The sequence below is a fragment of the Hippichthys cyanospilos genome, chromosome 1, assembly GCF_059441005.1.
Source record: "Hippichthys cyanospilos isolate Australia breed blue-spotted pipefish chromosome 1, RoL_Hcya_1.0, whole genome shotgun sequence".
NCBI lineage: Eukaryota > Metazoa > Chordata > Actinopteri > Syngnathiformes > Syngnathidae > Hippichthys > Hippichthys cyanospilos.
Window position 1 is genome coordinate 3,338,880 of NC_142369.1, and position 23,529 is coordinate 3,362,408.

Below are 23,529 nucleotides of genomic sequence, written 5' to 3' on the forward strand. Positions count from 1 at the left end.
TTTTCATACACTCTAAAAACCGTTGGGTCCAAAATAACCCAATTTGGGTTCAATGTAACTCATTTACAATGTCAAAAAGGATCTGGCCAAGACCTGGGTAAATTCGAGCCCAGAATTTGCGTTATTCCATTTGGACTCAATTTACATTTCAGTAAATGCAACAAATTGCATCAAAACAATGCAACAAATTGCATCAAAACAATGCAAAAAAATCGTGGTATTAAAAAAAAAAGTTTGAACATATTTGCAGATATGTGTAAGCTAAACGCAGCAAATATAGCGTTTTTTTTAATATATAATGGCAAGAAATATTGACTTGTACATACACAATGTAAAGAAATGCCTTCTTTAAACATTTGGTCTAATTTTATGATTTTATTATTATGTTCGGTCAGCATTTGACTTGTACATGGTCAAGTAAAAAAAATGCAATTTTCAAAGCATGTTTTATTCTTATATTAGTCCAGCATTTAATGTCATAATGACATGAGAAATGTGCATGTGTGTCAGATGTTTTGGGGGGAACAAAATGTTGTTTTTAGCATTTAACAAACAAGTCTGCTCGAACTTATTTGCAACTAAGTCTTTCAACATGTGTAAGCTAAATGCAGCATTTTTTTTTATTATAATGACAACTATAGACTTGCACATGCGCAAAATTAAAAAAAAAAAATGCATTTGTGGAGTCCGCCTAAATCAGGGGTGTCCAAACTTTTTTCTCTAAAATGTTTTTGGCGTACCACAAATGGCCCCTGAGCCGTAATTTGGACACCTTTGAACTAAATGGTACCCACAACTGAAAGAGGTCCCCGCAAAGACTATAAACTCGGGATTTGGTCCCCAAAACGTAGCAAAAAACCATGCACACACACACACACACACACACACACAAACTACACTGAACTAGCTGAGGGCAAGGTGAATGACAATGCACAGCCCCAAACAATGAATATTCTCATGAAGTGGACTGTGTGTTTTGAAAAGCGGAAAATAGGAAGTAGCAGAAGGGGGCGGAGTTTAACCCACGTGGCATTATATTAGAAATTCTTTTGATTGATATCGTAAAAGAATCAATGGGGAAGTTTCCAGCAGTTGGTTAGAACTTGTAAAGTTTCAAACTGCAATGATTCTGACTTTTCTCTGTGATTGCATCTTGACGTGCGAGATTTTGTGTACTAAAATAATCATTGTCCAAATTTTGGACCATATACAACCATTGTAATAACAATTTTTGAGATGCATTTTAATAGGATTTATTACATTGATTTTCCTGTGATTTTTGCAACATTCCATTGAGCGGCGATCAAGCTACGTCAGTTAACGGAAAATTCTTTGTTGACTTGTGTTTCACCTCAAGACAGTAGGTGGCGGTAGAGACCAGTTAAATGTCATCATCACGTCACAGACCATTTTTCTACTTTTTCTGGGTGGTAATAAATTCAACCTCCACATATGTATGGATAGAACTGATTCCCGAACAATTTTAGCGGTGTATAATTTGCAAAGTGTGTGCACAAGGGTTAAAAAAAATAAAAAACAGAGTGTGGCGGGCAAGCAAAGGTGCGATGACGGCCGGGCATGTAGGTCATAACGGCTCCTGGGCGTGTGAACCAAAACGGAAATAATAGACGGTGCGTTGGAAAGTGTGAGCCCTCCTCTCACCATGCGGCTGCGAGCGTGTGTGTGTGTGTGTGTGTGTGTGTGTGTGTGTGTGTGTGTGGCCAAAGGTTGGAGAAGCAGTTTTCACACAGAGGATTAGCTTGCATCCAAAGTCGCACATAACAGCTGCCCCCCACCCTGTCATACATGCGCACATAATGCACCATGTATGCCACTCAATTATGCGCACACACGTGCCTCTTTTGATCCCTTGCGATAACACACACACGCGCAAACACACACAGGCGGCGATAAGCTATTATGCTCTCAGGCTGGAGTGTTTTGATGGTATAATTGCAGTGACCAGTGAGGAGAAAAAGGCACGATGGAAAGGGGGATGGTGATAGAGAGGGGAAAAAAAAAAGAAGAGCGTGCTGACACACTCAGCATGCTAATGTTATTCCTCCTCCTCCGTTTCATCCGTCCGTCTCTTTGTGCGTCCGCGTCCCGGCTCCACGCAGGTGGAGGGGCGTTCGTTATCTGCCGCTTTCATCCCTCCGTCCTCTCCGAACAAAAGTGCCAGGAGGGAGGAATACAGAGGACGAGGGCGGATGACTTTTTCCAGCCCTTCAACAATAAATGGATGATCTCTGCTTATCCTCTAATCGCATCCATCCTTTTTTTCCTCCCTCGCGTTCTTTCCTCCGCTTTTGTCAGCCCTCCGTCCGCCCGTCCTTTCATTTGTCCGGCATCCCTCGTTTGCCGCTGATGCGCTCCCTACGCTTCGGTCAGAACCTTTGCGCGGCCCAAAATAAGAACTCCGGGACCGAATTGCCAAGAGGCTTTATTAAGAAAACAGTGCAAATGACTTCATATACATGCTGAATAGAAAAAAAAAAAAAAAGACATTAAGTCTGGAGGGGAGTAAGGCAGCGCAATCATTGAAATTAATTCAATTTGTCCATTTTGAAAATGGAAGCAATGGAGAAATCGAGAAAAGAAATGCTGGATGCGTTACGAGATATGTTTAACTCTTTCAGTGCCGAGCGTTATCGAAAAAGGCAACTTTTAGTTCCGGTACGTTTAGCATTTTCACTCATCTTTCAAGGCCGACAGAATATTGCGTGCTACGTCTGTGTAAACATGGGTGCTACGTATGAAAGATCGATTTCCATTCCTCACGTAGAACTACAAGTATGTAATGTATGTGTAGTATGTATGGCAACACTGCCATCCAATGGTCACAGTAATCACTACAGCGCTCAATTGGCTTAATACGGTTCTTCTCAAATATATTTTGACGATCCACCCCAGTAAAGAATAAACTTTTCGCCCCCCCCACTCAACATACTGACTATGAATAAAATTATTATCTTTAAAAATTGTATCAGTATACCTAAGTTTGATCCTTTTTAACCTTAACAAAAGAATAAAAAAAATAGAAATTAGCTTTTAACAACGTATTTTTTTACAGTGTTTATACGGGTTACAGCTTAGTCTAAAACAGAAAGAAAATAACCAATCGCATCAAAAAGCCTTAAGCTAAAAAAAAATAAATGAACTTTTAAAAAAATTCAAAGACGACCCCCAGTTAGATTAGCACTAGTCAAGGATGTCATCTACCCTCCATAAAACAACAAATTTGATGAGAATTGTCCTTAGGTGTGATTGGGCATGTGATTGGTCGTTCGTCTCTGTGTGCCCTGCGATTGGCTGGCAAGCAGTTCAGGGTGTCCCCCGCCTACTGCCCGAAGCCAGCTGAGATAGGCGCCAGCAAGCCTGCGACCCCTGTGGGGATAAGCGGCCATAGAAAATGGATGGATGGTCGGATGTATTATTTATTAATTTTATTACCATTTGACACTGAAAGAGTTAACAACTTATACTAACGACTTCATCGCACCATTTATTGGGATAGTCCGCTTAATTAACTACTTTTAGCAGTTAAAAAGTTCATATTTGGTATACCAGGCATTTTTGGACACTCTTTTTAGCATAACACCCTATTTGCACAACTATTTTGAAATAAATCAAAACTTTAAATAAATATTTGTCAAGAATCGTCAAGAATCATTGAGGAAAATGGACTATTTTTTTTTTTCTTTCTGGGGGAGGGAGCGTTAGTGTATTTGTGAGTACTTTGGTCCAAACGGAGTCAGTCCTGAGAATTTTGAAGATCCTTCGTTTTATTGCGTTTCCTTACGTGTCGTGTACATGTGTGGGCGAGGCGTGTGCTTCCAGCAGCTTCTCGGCGTGCTCCAAATATTGAGCGATCCGTCGCATGACGGCCTCCTTCCGCGCCGGATTCGGCTCGTCTGGAAACAAGAAATCCGGATCGAGAGGCGAAACCCAAATTAAAAGGGGAAAACTTTTTTTTTTTTTTTTTAAATCAGGATTATTACAATAATCGGCTAAATTTTCAACAGATAAATTATTAAAGTAATCCAAGACATTCAAATTCATACAGTAATAGAAATTAAAACTTTTTTTAAAATAAGATCTGATTCATTAATAACAAAAATTAATCGCAAAATATTCGACAGATGAATTAATTGAAGTAATCTAAATCAATAAAAATGTTTTTTCCATTGTCATTTTGAAAAAAAAAAAGGCCTACTTTAAATACAGGGATAGAATTAAAACATGTTTTTCTTTTTAAAAAAATCCAATTCATTAGAGATAATAACAATAATTAATCTGCAAAATAATTGATGGATGAATTGATTATTTTCGTAATCCAAGTGATAAAAAATGTTTTTTGCAGTGATTTTGAAAAAAAAAAGTCCTATTTTTTTTTTAAAAGAAAGAGAAATCAAAATGTGTTTTTTTCTGACAAAATCATTATTGGTGATTAAATATTTATTCACCAAAATATTTGATTAATATATTTTTGAAGTAATTCAAGTCAAAAAAAATTTTTTGCAGTCATTTTGAAAAAAAAAAAACACCCTATTTTTACAGGTATATGAATTAAACATGTTTTTCTTTAAAAACAACAATTAATCTGCAAAATAATCAATGGATGAATTGATTATTATAGTAATCCAAGTCATGAAAATGTTTTTTGCAGCGATTTTGAAAAAAAAAGTACAAATAAATATAAATAGAAATCAAAACGATTTGTCAGAATCATTTATGATGATTAAATAATTACTAAATATATGACACATTTAATGATTGTACAAGTATTACAAGTCATTTTAAAAAATGGGTTTTGCGGTCTTTTTTTTATAAAAAATTGCCCTAACTTTTAACCACAAATTAAAACATGTTTTTATTTTAAAAAAATCAGATTGATTCATATTGATAATAATTTAGCGGCAAAACACTCAATCAATGAATTGATTATTCAAGTAATCCAAGTCATAAAAAATGTTCTTTTGCATTGTCATTAAAAAAAAAAAAAAGTATTATAAAACAAAGGGATAGAAATGAAAACACGGGGAGGAAATAGCGAGCGAAGATTGACCTTTCGATCCCCCAGCTAAGTATGAGGCAGCCGTGCTAGCATGCTAGCCGCATTCCGCGCTTTTCGCTCACCTTTGACTCCAGTGATGAGTATTTCCACCGCCGTCCTGTACCCACAAATGGCGGCGCTAAATTCCCCCGCCTCCTCCTTGGCATTGGCGCTCGTCAGCTCGCCGGCCGCTCGGTTCAAATAGCTCGCCTCGCTTAGTGGCCAAAACAACTCGGAATGGTCGCAAGTTCCGCATCTGTCTGCAACGGATGGCCAAACGAGTGGTAGTCAACCTGGGAGTTTTTTTTTTTTTTTTTTTGAAGAGGCTCACCTTGTGTATAGCAGGGATCAAAGACAGCCAGGTCGTTGTCAGAAAGCGCCGGCCACGCCTCCTCTTTTGGCGGTGAGGCGCAGACCTCCGCCGTCTCTTGGCAAGGTGGCTCGACCACCTGCTTGGACGCTTCTGGTGTGCTCGCTTTGGCTGGAGACGCGACTAGAGGTTGCGGAAAAGTTTACTAAATACGAGGGATGGGATGAGACACACAGAGGTGGGCGACTTATATTTTTTTGCTGGTCTGTCATTCGTCAGAGCCCCGCCCCCTTTCCGTCAGTTTGTTATTTTTTCAAGCCATACGAAATTGTAATCGTCGGACCATCGGTGTATTACTACCCAACCGTTTGCCACTACTAGAGGGCGACATTTGAATTAAAAAAAAAAAAAATCTGGTCCGTCATTCGTCAGGCGCTGGTCTACTTCTGTGTGCACTCATACTAATACTTTATTAGTACTTACACTTAAAGTCAACGCCATGTCTGTAGTTCTACAGTTAAACTGCATTTGAAACACAACACAGTAATATAAGTGTAACACGAAAACAAAGGCAACTAAGGGGTTTAACCCTAACCTATAATACACTATCATGTTTAATACAGGTGACGAGAGCGCAATTAACATTGATGTCCACTGGATGACATTATCATACTTTACATGACTCTCAAATGGTGGATGTCATACAACTATAGAAGACGGACGGTCCGTCAGTGCTGATGAGTGCCCACCTCGGAGACACAAATCCCATGAGACTTTTTTTTTTTCTTGGTGACAAACAAATGTAAAAACAGAAAATCGAATTTCAAGTTTCTACTTAACTATGAATAACTGGAATGTGTTTCCGTGTTCTCTTACAGGTGCACTCTTAATTGAGACATCATATCTTTGACATGATTCTCTCCGTTTTAGTAATTTTCCCGAGTTTGAACAAGAATGGACTCGGACGTTGATTCAGTCCGCTCGCTTCTTTTGTTGAAAATAATGCTGTAACAACCTCAGCTAACACGAGCTGTTGTTAGCTTGTCCTGTTACAATAATTATTGTTTTTCTTACTTTCTTACTTGTTTTTCTTTCTATTAGGATACTTAAAAGACAGCAAAATAGCGGGAATGTTACCTCTACGGTCCAGCTCGGCTTGTCCTTCCCCTTCACTCATCTCGCTGTAGGCCTCGGCCGCCAATTCAGGCTTTCCCAAGTCCATCCTCAGGTTGGTGCCCAGGTCCTGGGGCAAAGTGGGCGCCTCCCTGCCCGCCTCCTCCTCGGCCGGCTCGTAGTCCGAGGCCCTCCGCTTGGGGAGGGGGATAAGGGGAGGGGGTAGGTCTGCGGATTCGTCGAGGAAGGGCTCCCGGGGCCTCGTCACATCTCCGTCCTGGGGTGGACAAATTCCAGGCTATGTCTGGCATTATTCACTCCGGCATGCAATGAAAAATAGTTTAGATCACTACCCAAGTGACCTGTGATGACCTCATCACTATACCATATCTAAAACGTACTTTCAGTGGCTCTCAAGTGATGGCACGAGTATATGACCAATTAATAATATTAGGCTGTACAAAAGATTTTAACAGGAAGCTCTTTAGGGGGTATGAGAGATTTTACCAGGGTTCACCAGGGTATCAATATCATGTTTTTTCATGCCGTAAGGGGATCGGTACAGTTTTCTTTTCAAATTAAGAGCAAATTAATCGCAACTTACTGTTAAATTGTATGATAGTAACCTAGTAAGGGGATCGGTACAGTTTTCTTTTCAAATTAAGAGCAAATTAATCGCAACTTACTGTTAAATTGTATGATAGAAACCTAGTAAGGGGATCGGTACAGTTTTCTTTTCAAATTAAGAGCAAATTAATCGCAACTTACTGTTAAATTGTATGATAGTAACCTAGTAAGGGGATCGGTACAGTTTTCTTTTCAAATTAAGAGCAAATTAATCGCAACTTACTGTTAAATTGTATGATAGTAACCTAGTAAAGGGATCGGTACAGTTTTCTTTTCAAATTAAGAGCAAATTAATCACAACTTTATTTATTTTATTAATTGTTATTATTTATTTATTCATTTATTTTTTAAGCAGTATGTACTTTACTGTTCATTGAGACATTTCAGCTCCTCCTGACTCATCGGTGCAGCACTAACATTAAAGATTCTTTGCAGAGGATGGAGAAAAATCTGACGGTGATTGCTACTTAACATCAAGCTAGCAGACCTAAAGGTATATTTATGTACCAGTTGTTTTTCGTGCATGTTCTCCTCCCTGTGTGTGCTTAGTAAAAATGAAATCACTTGAAGCCTCCTTTAAAAAAAAAATCTTCCATGTTCACCAATCTGCTACTTGTTCCACATCAATGCACGCGTTACCCTGAAGAAGTCAGCTAGGTGCGGACTGTTGTAGAGCGCAGGTATGTCCATCGTGAAGAGTAGCATGTTTTCCGAAGCCTTCCTCCTCTCCTCGATCACGGCCTCATCGAACCTCCCTACGAACACAAACGCGGGTTTAATAGGAAAAGGCCACCGCGTGTCTGCTCGCGTACCGAAGACTTGCGCAGGTGGAAAGGGCGGGAATTCTTCTTCCTGTTTTCGGAACAGGTTCCTGTGCGTGTTGGCAAGATCGCTGTGGAGCTTCTTCAGCTCCGTGTACCTCTTCCACACCGTCACTTCCTTCACGTCTTCCGGGCAGCGCTTGGACACAAACTGCAAGGTAGGAATCCTTTTTTTTTCCATTTCATATTTATTTATTTCATTCCATTATACAAAAACAAAACAAAACAAAAAAAAACAAAAAACAAACAAAGCAAAGCCAAGTTTTGGCCGATTCAGAATGAAATTGAGCATTAAAACAACAGGTCTTATTTTACCTGTCCCTTTTCTTTTCGTAAATCAATTAATTGATAAAAACAACATAAAACCAAAACAAAAAACAAGCCAAATTTTACAAATGGCGTTTTACAACGTCCACAAATTCTAATTCAATGAGTTTAGGTAATGACAACAACAAGAAAACAAGCAAGCGATATAACAATCAAATATCATTTGCATATTGCTTTCCTATAGCAGCTTTTATCGTTTGTTTAAATTGTGGTATCTGGTTTGAATTCTTTAGTGTATTCATCCAGGTTGTTACATAAATGAATTCCTTTTCCGAAGACACGACTTCCATTCATTTGGTCTAGCTTGTATTTTATTACATTGATTGATTGATTGATTAAACATACAAACACAAATTCATAAAAAGTCACAAAATCAGAAGAAAAGCATATTAATTTAGAACTATTTATATTCAAAACGAGACGGAAGAAGTTCAAAACTCCTACCCCCTAGTACTCTCGAAATTAAAATGTAAAAAAAAAAATGTGATCCATAAATATACAATTAACACATATAACCCACAGTAAAGAAATGGGAAAAAAACATCGGCCATTGATGGAAAACGAAGAATGAAGGAATTACAGATATTGTGCAAATTCTTATAGCTATTTGATAATTATTCCATAAATGAACATTTTTTTTATACTTGCTTTCTCTTTTTACAATTTTGCTGAATGTTGATTGGCAGAATACTATAATCTACTGATTCATGAAATTTCAACGTTTGAACGCTCAGAATAATGCGAATATATAATTTGCTCGCAACTCCCCATTCTCTTCAATGTTGTAAATGAGATATCTCGTATAAGAAGTACAACGCTTTATTATCTGATAAATCTTTTACTTTTTGTAATAGTTCTATAAAATCCACGCCGAGTCCGAACATGCGTTTGTCACATTTGTGCAAGTCACGAGTTTCGATTCGACAAGGAGGCTCAAGGCCACGTCTCGGCCCGTTAGGCTGTGGATAAAGGATTCCCTTTGATTTTGTCGGAAGGAATTTCCAAAGCAGTTCTCAGGAATGAATCACAAGGCCTCATTCATCGCGCCAGATCTCGTGAGCTCAGAACGCCACGAGATTTCTCCTCACAGCACGAGATATCTTTTTGACGAGGGGTATGCGGGAGAATGAATTTCAAAATAAACATTACGGTACCAGATATATAATATCACAACACCAACGCTTTGTTTTTGATAGTAGAGTCTAGCATAAATTAGCTGCTAGCTAACAGGCCGTTTTTAGGTGAGAATAATTGAATGAATTTTGACACTGACATCTTGACACGCTTGCTGTTGCTACTGATCACTTTCGAACTGACTCAAATGTTTTCTGTGATTGTCGCTTTGTCTTATTGACCATTAGCTACAAGTATGGCAAGTTTATATGAATGTAAAAAAAACTTTGATAGTCAAAAAAATTGTCATTCATAATTAAGCATAAAAAATGCTATTTAAAAAAAAAAGTACTTTGCTTTTGATCCAAACACCAAAATACTCGATAGCTGCAGTTAAAATACAGAATTCGCTGATTACTTTAATGGTAAAATACTGGCAGATGAGACAAAGACATTTTGTCTCCTTTTATGTTTACATTTGAACGAAAGCTTTTTAATATTCGATGAAAATAAAAGAAAAAAGGAAAATACATGTTGGGCATCATATATACGCACATGTATACGCAATTTACAAAATCTCGTTCTCGTGGACTCAATCTCGTGAGACATTCGTCTCTTGGCATCCGGTGCGATACTTTACATGTCTAAACAACTTGATTTACTCGTCGAATTAACTTGGCAACAAACTAAGCGAGGACAAAATGAAAGAGAGACATTCTTGTTGTAAACGGTTATGACGCTGTGCGAAACTGACCCTTGCAATCACTTTGTACTCCGTGTGTCCTTTCTCGTGCGTGCGTACGTCAGTGACGCTAAAGAACCGGTGAAATTCTTCTTTCCGTGACATGTCCGATCTCGGCGAGAAACAAAAACAAATCAACGCGTGGAGACCCAAATGGTGCCTTGACAGCGTCTTTTTGCCCCTCCTCTTGCGTCTCGCCACTCACTTCCGGGTTCTGCGTACATACGCCGTGCGCGATGACGTAACGATTACGTGTATTTGACGTTTATTTGTAGTAAAAAAACAAATCCACTAGATAGCGCTCGAGCTCAAATTTGGTGTAAGTAAAAAAAGAATACGACAGGGGTCGCTCGAAGCAACAATATCACAACATGAAACCGAACTTACTTTCATACTACAATTCACCGCACTAACATTGAAATAGTTATTGTTTTGTTTTGTTTGTTTCTTTTCCAGAAACAATACATTAAAAGCGGCATCCAGTAAAAACAGACGAAAAAAAAATAAATGTTTGGGGCCTCATCCTGTCTCTGACAATAGAACAAAGGCTGCAATAATAAACCGAATCGGGAATTCATCGTCTTTATGAATGCATAGCTATTCCAATGTAATTGTGCGTTGATGGAGCGTTCAAGACTTAAATATAACTGTTGGACGACTGTGACAGGAAAAAAAACACATAGCAGAGGATGGTTTCGATCCATCGACCTCTGGGTTATGGGCCCAGCACGCTTCCGCTGCGCCACTCTGCTTGATGAGAGACTGTGGTCTATGTTGAGTATTTTAACCCAACCAATGGTGATCACATGAATTTTATTTATGATGATAACCTTTTCTAGTCGTGATTTACCTCATTGTTTTCCTTCCGACCAGTCGGAAAAATATTTATTTTACGCGTTTATTTTTTTCAACAAATAAAACAACCTAAAAAGGGAACAAAAGCAAAAAAAATATATTAATAATAATAACAGGTTCGATTTTCGTTTATGAGCATCACTTACCTACTTACCTGTCTTTTTTATGGATTTTCATTTATGACCATAAATTTATTTCAGGCTTACCCGTCTATATTTCTTGGTATTTTCCCCCCTTCTATGCTTGACCACTTAATAAAAGAAATACTGATTTTTTTTTTAAACTAAAGAAAAAAAAAAGTTGGACTAAAAGCAAAAACAGTAATATATATATATTTTTTAGCCATAACTTTACCTCACTATTTTTCTTGATATTTTAACTCCTTCCAAGTTGGAACAGACAAAAAAAAGTTTTTTTTTTTAAAGAAACAAGCTAAAAAAAAAGAAAGTGGGAACAAATTTAAAATACATTTTAAAAAAATCAAATTTTACTTTGTGGATATAGTGCTTGCATAATGAGTTAATGTATAGCAACCATATCCTGTAGTTATCAGTGCAAGCCCATAAAGCAATGATGACATAAGAAACCTTTGACTTTCCCTGTTTTATGTCATAAACGTCCTCAACAAGCGTCGACATGAGAATTCCGGAATTTGAATGCGGGACACGTTGCACGGAAAGTTCAACCGTGCTCCAGTGTGACCCGCCGTTACGATTCCTGGACTACAAACGAGGCCAGTCCAAACCGGTTTAGCGTGTGAACCTCCATCTTGTTCAGGCAAAATAACCCCCCCACCAGGAGGGATCAGACAGGAATTTTGAGTGGGGCCCTGCATGTGCGCGCCCACGTGCATCCGCCTGCCCCTCATGTACAGCGCACTCCTCAAATACCCTTTTCAAGTTTATTGCGTGAATGCGAAAGGCATTCACATGTTTTTCCTCCCTTTAGTTTTAGTGTGTCTTTTTACTTTTATTTTGACGACAAAAAAACTCTTGAATCTTGAATAATCCCGAGCACATTTTTCTAATTTCAAGTTAATTTAATAGATTCAGCTCATACAAAGTACAAGTGTTTTACTCAAAATTCTAAATACAAGCAAAATAAAATGGATTTTTATTGCATTTACCTTTGATTTCAACATTTTTTACTAATTTTGCATTCCAAATTTAATCTGTTAAGCTATTTTTTGCCGAAATTTAAAATGATTTTTTTGTGTTTTTCCTCCAATTTCTGCATTTTTCAATGTTCTAATTTTAAACAGCTTATCTATACTGCATTTATTTCATAATAAGAAATTATTTTACTTATTTTTAATTGATTTTATTTTTTTTTGTCTAATTTCGACACTTTCGTAACAATTCTAACATTTTCAACGCTGATTATTTTGCTCAGTGGTTCTCAAAGTGGGGTCCGTGGCCTGACTGCAGCGGGTTCGTGAAATAATTTGAGTTATTAATAAAAAATATAAATATTCATGCTAATTTCAATTTATTTAAAAAAATAATAATTTTGACATTTTAATACATTAAATAAATAAACATAAATCAAACATGCGACTAAATACATTAAATAAATAAGACAATAAATTTCAAAGTAAAAGCAAAGCAAAAAAAAAAAAAAACATGTAGTATCTCATCACATGATGTCCATATATTTCTCCGCCATTCTATTATAGTCCAAAATTCCAAAGCATTCCACATCATTTCACATGCTTTTGCAATTTTCCATTTGGCTTTCAGCATTAACACGCGATTGCTCCAGAAATCATCTCGAGTTTTTCTTGTTACCGTGAACTAAAATAATTCATCGCAAACTGTAAAAAACTGCGTCTGTCACCTTTATCACGGACCTAACTTAAAATTTTATCGTATTTCCAAACTCAAAAACATTTGATGCGCCCCTTGACCTTTGACCTCTGTCCGTTGGCTCCACCTCATTTCGATGTCTTCTCTTCTTGATATCGTTTCGCTCCCTCCAAAGATGCGACTGGGAGAAGCAAGTTTTGTGCTGGGCGGGCATCTGCGTGCTAGGTCAACAGCTCTGTTACAGCAAGGCAGCCAAGCGCACGCAAACACGCTCCACTGTTAAAAACAGCAACAGGTGGCGCGTCTGTTTGACTTTTGGCTTTGGTCATCGCCTCCAAGTCACATGCGGTTGATGTTACTTCTGATGCCACATCATGCTCTTCTTAGTTAAGCTAACTTACGTCACTCAAAGCTGTAACACTTGACTGTTTTGCAGTTTAAGTCAGTTCAATGAAAATGCTACTAGCTACTAGCTGAAATATTAATCTTGATAAGTCCGGCCAACAAAGCAAACCAGTCAAAATACAATTTTGACAGCCTGAGAATGTTCAAAAACCGTTGAAATACAATTTTGCGGGTCTGAGAGTGTGAAAATAACATGATGGAGAAGGGTCGTGGGTAGACTAGCTAGCCAAGCGCTACTAGCTTAAATATTCATCTTGATTCGTCCGACCAACAAGGTAAACCAGTCAAAATACAACGTTGACAGCCTGAGAGTGTTCAAAAACCGTTGAAATACAATTTTGCGGGTCTTAGAATGGGGAAAATAACATGGTAGAGAAGTGTCGCGGGTAGCCTAGCTAGTCAAGTGCTACTAGCTTAAAGATTCATCTTGATTCGTCTGGCCAACAAGGCAAACTAGTCAAAATACAACTTTGACAGTCTTAGAATGTTCAAATACTGTTGAAATACAATTTTGCGGGTCTGAGAGTGCGAAAATAACATGGTGGAGAAGTGTCGCGGGTAGCCTAGCTAGCCAAGCGCTACTAGCTTAAAGATTCATCCCGATTTATTTGGCCAACAAGGCGAATGTTGAAATACATCTTTGCAGGTCTGAAAGTGCAAAAATAAAGTCAGTAATCAAGTCAACTTTTCATGAGTGAACATCACAAGGCCTGCAATCCTGATCCAAGTATTGATTGAGTCGATATTAAAGGTATTAGTATCATTTTGATACTGGGAATTTGGTATTGATCCTTTATCTTCATTTATTGTTGTTTCTCATGGGTGCCAACCAATACAATCATTTGTATTTTCACTATTTTTAAATACTAGTTTGAAACAATAATTGTTGATTTTTACATGTTTTCATTTCCAGGTTAATAGGATATCAGTATCGTGATAACCGCACCAGTATTTGGTTACGGATCAGTATCAAAATCTCAGGTGTGGCGCAGCTCCAAAATTTACAGCCCCACGCATAAAGACCGACCCCGATGAAAGCAGAACCCCAACTTTTTATGTATGCACTCCAAGCAACAGTAATTCACGTGAATTTATATTCAGATTTAAAGATTTTCTCAGGTACTGAAATACAAGAGCAGTCCGTGTCCTTCCTATAGGAGCTTTTCCCAGAACTCCACTTGGGGAAAAGTTTATTTTAGTATCACTTCTTGCATATGTTCACGCTGTCGTTTTTGTTGTGTCAATACAGCGCTTTAAAAGACATCTAGCAGTGATCCAATCAAAAGATAAACGAAAGTGAATGAATCAGTATGTCTGTGTGTATAGATTTCATCACAAGTTCCGGCGAAGCACTTGAAGGCATCACGTGTTGTTGACCCAAGAGTTTTAGCAGCGTTTGCTTTTTTTTTTTTGCCAATGCCGATTCATCACAAACCAGTTTTTCCGGCTTTTCTTAAACGACACAAAAGAAGAAGGCAGCTAGTGATGCAGCATTTGAAGTTGCATTGTTGTCTTTAGGGCGTCGTTGGAGCTTGTTTTCGAGGGAAGCTAGTCGCCGCCCACACGGGACGGGAGGAGGACACTAGCCTACATAAACACTCGGCTCAGCTCCTTTTACAATCAGATTACGAACTAACTACGAAGGACAACTGCGGATTTATAATTTACACAAAGGAGGTAAATACAATCATCTTTCTACCGTTTTGCCCAACTTTTACTGACCCTACTCGTGTCTTTACCGATGACGTCGTGGGTTGCGTCATCTTTCTTTATAAGGCGTTAAAAGTATAAATGTTTTATTTCTCGGCAAACTACGGTCTAAATGAACGGTCGCGTTGTCCGTTCGATGGTTTTATCATACACTGTCATTTTTAATATTTTTAAAATTAGTTTATTCAACAATTGGCTGATTAGCATGCTAGCTAGCAACCAAGCCTCGTGTAAAAATTACATCAGAAAAAAAAACAAGCAGTAATTGTCAGCATAGGTGCCCGCTGAAAACGGTTTTATGAACGTCAAAAACGCAAGTTTTACAACAAAAGCTGTTAAAGTAGCTCTTTAGAACGCTCAAATACATCACCTTCAACAAGAGCCGTAAAATTGGAGGTTCAAAACATCTAAAGGTTTACATTACAAAGACCATAAAGATGGATTTTAATTTTTAATTTTCCAAACGTAGTACTTTCTATGAAGGCCTTAAACGTGTGTTTTGTCCCCCTCCTCAAACACAAAGCCATAAAAATTGAGATTTAAAATGTCTCAAACGAAAACTTTTAGGCCTTTTAAAACAGGTCAAATAAGTGGATTTTTTTTTAACATTTCTAATAGGCAATACTTCCAATAAAAGCCATAAAGAGTGGAACTATAGAACGTCTAAAATGCAGTTGCTGTAAAAGCCATGTTAGGTTTTAAGATAGTCTAAAATGCCATACTTGCTGTAAAAATGGAATTTCTGAAACAATACTTTCTAATAAACTGAGCTTCACGTTTTAGAATGTCCAAAAAACGCAATACTTGCTTTAAAAACCGGAACAGTGGATTTTTACAAATTTTAAAATGCAATACTTTCTTTAAATGCCTTAAAAGTGGATTTTTACAATTTCTAAAATGTAATATTTTCTATAAATAACATAAACGTGCACTTAAATGATGTCTAAAATGCAAGACTTTCTGCAATGGCCTTAAATGTGCATTTTTTTAGGTCTTAACACGCAATACTTTCTACAAAGGCCATAAATGTTCAGTTTAATCATGTCTAAAACACAATACTTGTTACGTGATAAAGGCCATAAAAGTTGTTTTTCAGAAAAGCTACAACACAGTACTTTTTTAAAAGGTCATAAAAGTGGATTTGAAAAGATGTCTCTGTATGACCTCTTTTCATTCTGTGAAGCCCTTTGAGACTTCGGTGATTTAGGGCTATATAAATAAAATTTGATTGATTGATTGGATTTTCGATATTTCCGACAGCACCTAGTTTTCGATCTGAAGTCCATGATTTTTGCAGAGGCGTAGAAGGTGAAGCAAAGCGAATTCTCCTTCATGAAAGACACTTTTTATGTGTTTCCCCCTAGACCGTAGACTAAAGATGAACTCTGAGGTGGACATGAAGGATGTGGAGCTCAACGAGCTGGATCCTGAGAAGCAGCCCATGACAGGCGACGGGCAGGCCGTCGGCGGTGAGAAAAATGGCAGCGTCAAGGTGAAGGTTCCCGAAGAAGAGGCGGCCTTCACGGGCCTGTCCAAAGAAGAACTCATGAAGGTTGCTGGCACTCCGGGGTAAGAGCTGCTAGATTATTTATTAGTCTGTTTCAGATGCAATATATGAACGTCCAACAGATTTAAATTATTCACTGCCGGCCATTTTAAAACGTTTTGACATTTTCAAAACACACAATATTCTGTTAACTGATTATATTTACACTTTGTCTTCCAAATGAAAGCAAAGACTCTATTCACCGGTAAAAAAATAATTTAAATCTGTCTTCTATTGTTCTTTTACTATATGTAATAGTATATAATAATATATAATAATACATTTAATAGCAATAGAACAGTTAGTTTGGACAAAAATACAGTCCTAAATCGCCTAATAGATTCACAAACCGCTCATCTCCACGAAATGGGTTTATCAATGCCATCTACTGGTGATTGTGTGTCATTGAAGTTGTTTCCAAGCTTGATATTTACAGTTAAATTGCCTCAAACGCACACCATGCCCATCCTCGTTGAAAACAAGATTGATAATTTTACTCGCCAATGTCAGTGAATTAGTTACAAATTTGATGTTTCTCACAGACTTTCTGTGTGAAATTCTTTTTTTTTTATCTCTATACTTGCCTCGCCCTTTTGAAGTTTACAAAGCAAAACGTATGACTCTTTCAATCCCAAAGACATATTTTTACACGTCCACGCGTTTAATCCCAGATACGCATTTAAGTTATTTTTTAATGTTTTCCAAGAATTGGGACAAAAGAGGTTCTAAAAATGACAGGAAGCAAAGTACTTTTTGTTTGACAAATGTGAACACGTTTTTTTTTGGTCACTCAGTTAACATCGCACACTTTTTTTTTTTTTTTAGATGGGTGAGGACCCGCTGGGTGCTGCTCATCCTCTTCTGGCTGGGCTGGTTGGGCATGCTGGCCGGCGCCATCGCCATCATCGTCCAGGCGCCGCGCTGCAAACCCATCCCCGAGATGAATTGGTGGAACCAGGGACCGCTCTACCAGATCGCCGACGCCGAGGCTTTCGCCGACGGCTTAGCGGGTACGAATCACTTTCGCGACCCTTTCTAAACTCCTCCAAATAGCCGCGCGTCACGTGTCCCCGGATCGAGTTGTCCCCGCCTGGCTTCAATGTGGAAGCGCTGACACACGCGGCGTCTAAAAGTCCAACGGACATCCAAACGCCTGAGTCATTTCTTTAGTGTCATGTGCTTTGATATCAGCTGAAGGTTAAGCAAGTTTTATGACCGGCTGTTCTGGTAGACTTCTGCATTTTTACAGCCGGCTCAGCAATTTAGTTTTGGGGGCGGAGCTTTCATTGTGCCGCCGGGGAGGGAACTCTGCGTTCCAACAAGTCTTTGGCAGGAATTCGAGCTGGCCCCCGCATAAAGAATGGTTTTGTGCTCACGTGGCCGGCAGACGGCAAAGGGGCGGGGCCTTTGGCAGGTTCCCGCCTCGTGTGGACACAAGCCACAAACGTTCCCTGTCTCGTCCCCCCCGCAGGCATTGAGAAAAAGCTGGACAGTGTCAACCAGCTGAAGGTGAAAGGCTTGGTCCTGGGCCCGCTCCACACCGTGCAGGCCGACCAGCCCAACACGCTCGACCTGAAGCAGATCGACCCGAATCAAGGGGCGGAGAAGGACCTGATCGCCGTGCTGGAAAAGGCCCACAAGAAGGGTGGGGCTCATCCGCCTTTGCTCATCGATGAGTGCATTTTAATAGGGAAGAAGCCCAAAGTCCCTTTTAAAAAAAAATGTCTGCAACGGGCTTACTGATGAATCAAAAGTCGACTCTAAAGATGATCTCAAATCACGCAAAAAGTATCTTAGAACATTTATCGTATTTCTCCTGAGTACAAGTCGACCTTTTTTTTTTTTTTTTAACTTCAATTTGATCATGTCCAAATACAACACATGGCGTGGGTTATTAAAATGCTGAAATTACTCTAATTTGGAGGCATTTCTGCATCTTATATCAAGTAACATACTATTGCGGTTATTTAGGGAAACGAGATAATGCAAATGCTTGAATTAACGTTGCAACAATAACATTTGAAGTTTCAATGCTTTATTCTTTGACACGGCCGAATATCAATTTGTCAAAAAGCCGTCGTCATTATCTGACACGCCAAATTATTTCGCATTTAAAATGTTATGCGAACGCAGATATGTGGAGAAAATCGCTCCGGTTTTGATTTAAGCGGTTATAAGTCGACACGCCCTAATATGGAAGTTGAAAATCAGGTTTGTAGTCTGAAAAATCCCGTACTTGGTTTCCTTGTCAAAAGGGCCCAACGAGGGAATTTGTAACTACACGAAAGCCCGTGACCAAAATGTTATTTTTGTGTGCGTTAGGCATTTCCGTGGTGCTGGACTTGACCCCCAACTATCGCGGATCCTCGCCCTGGTTCGGCAACAGCGACATCAACGACGTGATGGACAGCGTCCAGGTGGGTGTCGCCGACGCTCCCGTCTCCGCCGATCGCCGACTCTCGAGGTCACCCGCCGCGTGCGTCCGGCAGGCGGCGGCGGAGTACTGGCTCAACCTGGGCGTGGACGGCATCAAGATCGCCGACCTGGCCGTGGCTTCCGCCTCCGGCGACCTGTCCGGAATTCTGGCCGCGGTCAAGGGGAACGGCACGGAGGATGACTCGGGCAAAAAGTAGGTGTGCTATTTGGTCCTGCCGGGACCTGTGGGAACGTTGACGTTTCGCTTTGGATGAAAAGCATTCCGCAGCTGCGTGGGAGCTTGGACGCCGACGGGCGAGATTTAGCAAGCTAACCCTTGTGTAATCACACCGATCTGGGGATTTCGACATAGCGGACTCCAAATTTCTCACTAGAAAAATGATTGGCTCTCCATGATACGACTATAAAACCGACATTAAAAAATAGAGTGGAGAATAAAGTAGGCGTAAAACTTGACATTGGGAGGAGCTAAATGTTTGACGCAAGCACACGCATTTCAACAGAACTCTTCACTTTTTCACTGCCAAGCGTTATTGGAAAAGGAAAGCTCCATATGAAAGATTGACTTCCATTCTTCAGTTAGAATTGATGTAGGTGATAGATGTGTTGTAGGTGTGGAAACACTGCCATCCATTTGTCACAGTTACAGTGCTCAGTTAGGTTAGCATTAGTCAAGGGTGTCGGCTCTTCTCCATTTAAAAAAAAAAAAAAAAAACAACATATTTGACCAGAATTTTATTGAATTGATTGCTTTATTGAAGAGTCATAAATAACTTTGAAACCCACTGCTTTATTTTTTGTCCGTTTTAGACTAAACCTGTAACCTTATACAAACCCTGGAAAAAGTCAACATTGCTTTAAAGTTAATTTAATTTTTTTTTGTCAATGTTAAAAAAAGGATACAATATAGAGTTTGCTTATACAGTTTTTATTAGATAAGGATCTTTTTTGGAGTCGGCGTGGCATATATAGGAGGTTTGGAATGTCTTGTTTTTTCCTGGGGGCAAAAACTGAAACATTTACGAAGATATTCTGGGGGTGCGCTCTCTGCTGGCGGCATGCAGAACTGCACTTATCCCATTAATTTCGATGTGGAGACATCTTTTGACCCCATCGGATTTTTTTTTTTTTCTGATGATTTTTTTTTTTGACAATCTGAAAAATCTTTTATGGGCTGGCGGTGTGCATGCCCCCCCCCCCAAAGGCTCAAAATGTTCCCTTTACAGTGAGGGGTGGCCATTTTGTAGCTCCGCCCCCGTCCTTTGACAATTTTCCTGTGGATGCGCAATGTCATTTGGTGAGATTTTCTTGGGATTTGCGCAGGATGCTGATGGCCGTGGCCCAAGGCGTGTCGGCCCCGGAGCTCTCCCGGCTCGTCAACGCCACCGGAGCCGATCTGGTGCTGTCCGACCTGCTCAGCGCCAACGCTCAAGGTAGGCGAAAGCCGCCGGCGCCGCCCACCTCCGTCCGCTTCCGCCAATTTCACTTTGACGACGGCCAAAAGGTGCGGAGCGCATCCGGGCTTTGAACGTCCTGCACCCCGATCAGCGAAGCCTGGGCTGGGGTTTGGGCGCCGCCCAGCGGGAGCACCTGTCCAAACGGGCCGCGTCTCGGGCTCTGATCCGCCTTTACCAGCTGCTGCTCTTCACCATGCCCGGAACGCCCGTCTTCAGCTACGGCGACGAGATTGGACTTGAGGTAAGGACGTTTGCCCATTTCATTATTACTGTACTATTATTATTATGATTCCATGTTCCAGAATGAACCGTAGTGGGTAAAAATGTTGCGCAATAGAGCGGTGTTTCATGAACTTTGAAACAAATCACTCATTTAATCTTGAAGAAAGTCTCACAGCATACCAGCAACGAAATACGTGGGGAAAAAAATGTAAGAATAATGAAATTTAGTTCAATTCAGTTGGCTGCTTCTAGGCTTGTCAATGTGAACGGAATGATCTTTGCTGCCATCTAGTGGAAAAGCTTTTAACTGTCCTCAATCAACCTTTTCCGACCTACGTCCGAATATTGGTCGCGGTGCGTATAGTTTAGCTAGAAGCCTACAAGTGTTTTTTCCATACTCAGGGCGGCAAAATGGTTTGGGACCTGGAGAAGGACCCCAAGGACGAAGGAGCCGCCGTCAACGAAACCGTGGAGGTCAGCGGCAGGAGCGGCCGCCTCTCGCCGACTTGGGGGCCCGGGTTTTCACGCTCGCTCCCTTGCGCCCCCCGCAGGCGGAGCGCAAGGAGTACCTGGAAGTCAGGAAGTGGTTCAGGTCCCTGAGCGACCTGCGGGGCAAAGAGCGCTCGCTCCTCCACGGCGATTACTACCCTCTGCAGTCGGCCGACTCCTCGCTGGCGTTCCTGCGCCTGTGGGACCAGAGCGAAAGATTCGTCACCGCCGTCAACTGGGGACAGGCGCCCCAGAAGCTCCGGCTCGAGCTGCCGCCTACAGGCGAGTTCAACAAGTCGCGTTCACTCGTTTGGATACCGACACACTGAGAGATTACCATTTTCGAACAACGTGGCGCCCCGGTGTCTGGGAGCCGCAGTTTAGCCGCACGCGGAGTCTGACTTTTTTTTTTTTTTTTTTAAGGGAAAGGTGTGACAAGAGGTCGCTTTGATGCTTCGTAGTTACATTTTTTCCAAACGCGGACATGCAAAAAAAAAAAAATTGAAAGGGGGGTTAGTGACAACGAGGCACTCTAATGCTTGGGAGTTGCAGTTTAACGTAGAGGTTGTAACAACGGGGCGCGCGAATACTTTTGGAACCAGCAGTTTAGCCACACCCAGAGACAGTTATTTATTTTTTTTTAGGGGAGGTTGTGACACCGGGGTGCTCTAATACTTTTGGAACCACAGTTTAAGCTACACCCAGAGACAGGCTGTTAATTTATTTATTATTTAAAAGGGGAGGTTGTGACAACGGGGTCCTCTAAATCTTTAGGAGCCAGCAGTTCAGCCACACCCAGAGACAATTACATTTTTTGGGGGGGTGGGGGGGTGACAACGGCGCGCTCTAATACTTTTGGAACCACATTTTAGCTTCACCCAGAGACATTTTATTTTTCCTTTTAAAAGGGGAGGTTGTGACAACGGGGCGCTCTAATGCTTTGGGAACCACAGTTAACTACATCCAGAGACATTCTTCGTTTTCAAAAGGGAAAGTTGTGACAACGGGGCACTCTAATATTTTTGTAACCACCGTCTGGAGTTGTTTTCTTAAAGAGGAAGTTGCGACAACAACGGGGCTCTCTAATGCTCGGGGAGCCATAGTTCAACCGCATTTTTGTAACTTTTGTTTTTTTTTAAATCTTTCCCCCTGCGCAGAAGACGTGGAGTTACCCAATAGCGCAACGGTGAAGTTGTCGACAGACGCGGAAATGGAAGCGGATTCCACGGTCAACCTGGACGAAATCACCCTGGGGCCCGGCCATGGCATCCTCCTGCACTTCCCTTACAAAGCCTAAAGATGGCGCCAGAGGATCACCTTCACTCTGGTTTGCAAGTAGCATGTGGGAAAGATTCACATTTTTTTTTGTCAAAAACAGCATTGGCCAGCCCACGTTTGGTTTTTTTTTGTTGTTTTTTTTTAATCTGGCGTCTTTCCACACGTGCACTTCGTAGATTGTTTACAAAAAAGTTTGACATTCCGTTACTGTTCTTAGGCTAATTTGCTGTTTTTTTTTTTGTTAACGAGTAACTTCTAGTCATGTAGTTGTTTGAAAATCCTGAAAGGCGTCCATGTTGTCCTCACAGCCAAGAGTCCTTCTCAGCGCAAATGAATAAACCCAAAGTTGTGTAAGTTACTGGTCGTCTGCTCGTCGTGTTTGACAGCGAACGCACCGTGCCTTTCACTAGCACGAAACGACGGCAACGTTTTTCTCTTTCAAATTCCATATTTGTGAACGATCGCCAGCGAGCGTTTTCAGGTGAATTTGACGCCGTCCTAAAGTCAATTTGGGGCCGCCGCATTGAAAGGGGGAACTTTGAAGGTGACAATACTGGGAATGGAAACCCGCCTCAGACTCTCACTCTGACTCGCTCGCTCATCTGGCGAATTTTTTTTAACACTTAAACGAAGAGGTATCACCTCATATTTTCACTTTAGACTCCTTTTAAGTCATACGGGTGTGCTTTCCCTTTGCTTTGGGGATTTGTTCTGTTATTTATATATATTCATATATATAGACATACATAAACCCCACAAACTTTAGCAAAGTCACCATAACTTAATTCAGCAATAAGTTGCTTCATGCTCCAATTCATTTGCTCATCATTTGAAAAGAAACAATACTGAACCTGCCAAAGCATTGATAAGCATTTCATTCAGATTTGTAGATACACACAGAAATCCTGTTAAAATCTCACACCCAATAATGCAATTCAATAAGTTGCTTCATTTTCCAATTCATTTGCTCATCATTTGAAAAGAAACAATACTGAACCTGCCAAAGCATTGAAAAGCATTTCATTCAGATTTGTTGATACACACAGAAATCCTGTTAAAATCTCACTTACACCCAATAATGCAATTCAATAAGTTGCTTCATTTTCCAATTCATTTGCTCATCATTTGAAAAGAAACAATACTGAACCTGCCAAAGCATTGAAAAGCATTTCATTCATATTTGTTGATACAAACACAAATCCTGTTAAAATCTCACA

General features: G+C 40.2%; 2 protein-coding genes, 1 long non-coding RNA gene and 1 other non-coding gene across 6 annotated transcripts in view; 2 read left to right on the forward strand and 2 right to left on the reverse strand.

Annotated features, from left to right (window-relative positions):
* Positions 1–7,534, forward strand: part of LOC148428626 (uncharacterized) — an 18,301-nt gene extending 10,767 nt beyond the window's left edge. The window contains exon 5 of the long non-coding RNA XR_015864969.1: positions 6,468–7,534. This is a non-coding gene — a long non-coding RNA (uncharacterized LOC148428626). The remainder of the gene's footprint in view (positions 1–6,467) is intronic.
* On the reverse strand, positions 2,426–10,322 carry snx15 (sorting nexin 15). Of its 2 annotated transcripts, XM_088409384.1 has the most exons (7): positions 10,122–10,322; positions 7,919–8,078; positions 7,746–7,861; positions 6,504–6,756; positions 5,388–5,549; positions 5,140–5,316; positions 2,426–3,914 (listed from the first exon to the last, which is right to left on the reverse strand). In XM_088409384.1, exons 1-7 carry the CDS (start codon positions 10,212–10,214, stop codon positions 3,799–3,801), a joined length of 1,077 nt encoding a protein of 358 aa, XP_088265510.1. In that variant the 5' UTR covers positions 10,215–10,322; the 3' UTR covers positions 2,426–3,798. The 2 variants fall into 2 exon arrangements, with proteins under 2 accessions (XP_088265510.1, XP_088265505.1); XM_088409379.1 differs by having other exon boundaries at positions 7,746–8,078.
* On the forward strand, positions 7,964–22,670 carry slc3a2a (solute carrier family 3 member 2a). Of its 2 annotated transcripts, XM_088409361.1 has the most exons (12): positions 7,964–8,085; positions 14,693–14,851; positions 16,249–16,453; positions 17,256–17,440; positions 17,902–18,075; positions 18,753–18,847; positions 18,920–19,059; positions 20,190–20,299; positions 20,371–20,564; positions 20,948–21,019; positions 21,097–21,316; positions 22,192–22,670. In XM_088409361.1, exons 3-12 carry the CDS (start codon positions 16,263–16,265, stop codon positions 22,329–22,331), a joined length of 1,521 nt encoding a protein of 506 aa, XP_088265487.1. In that variant the 5' UTR covers positions 7,964–8,085; positions 14,693–14,851; positions 16,249–16,262; the 3' UTR covers positions 22,332–22,670. The 2 variants fall into 2 exon arrangements, with proteins under 2 accessions (XP_088265487.1, XP_088265494.1); XM_088409368.1 differs by lacking the exon at positions 7,964–8,085 and having other exon boundaries at positions 14,649–14,851.
* Positions 10,790–10,861, reverse strand: trnam-cau (transfer RNA methionine (anticodon CAU)). The gene has a single exon. It is a non-coding gene; the product is annotated as a tRNA-Met (tRNA).
* Positions 22,671–23,529: the final 859 nt, after the last annotated feature.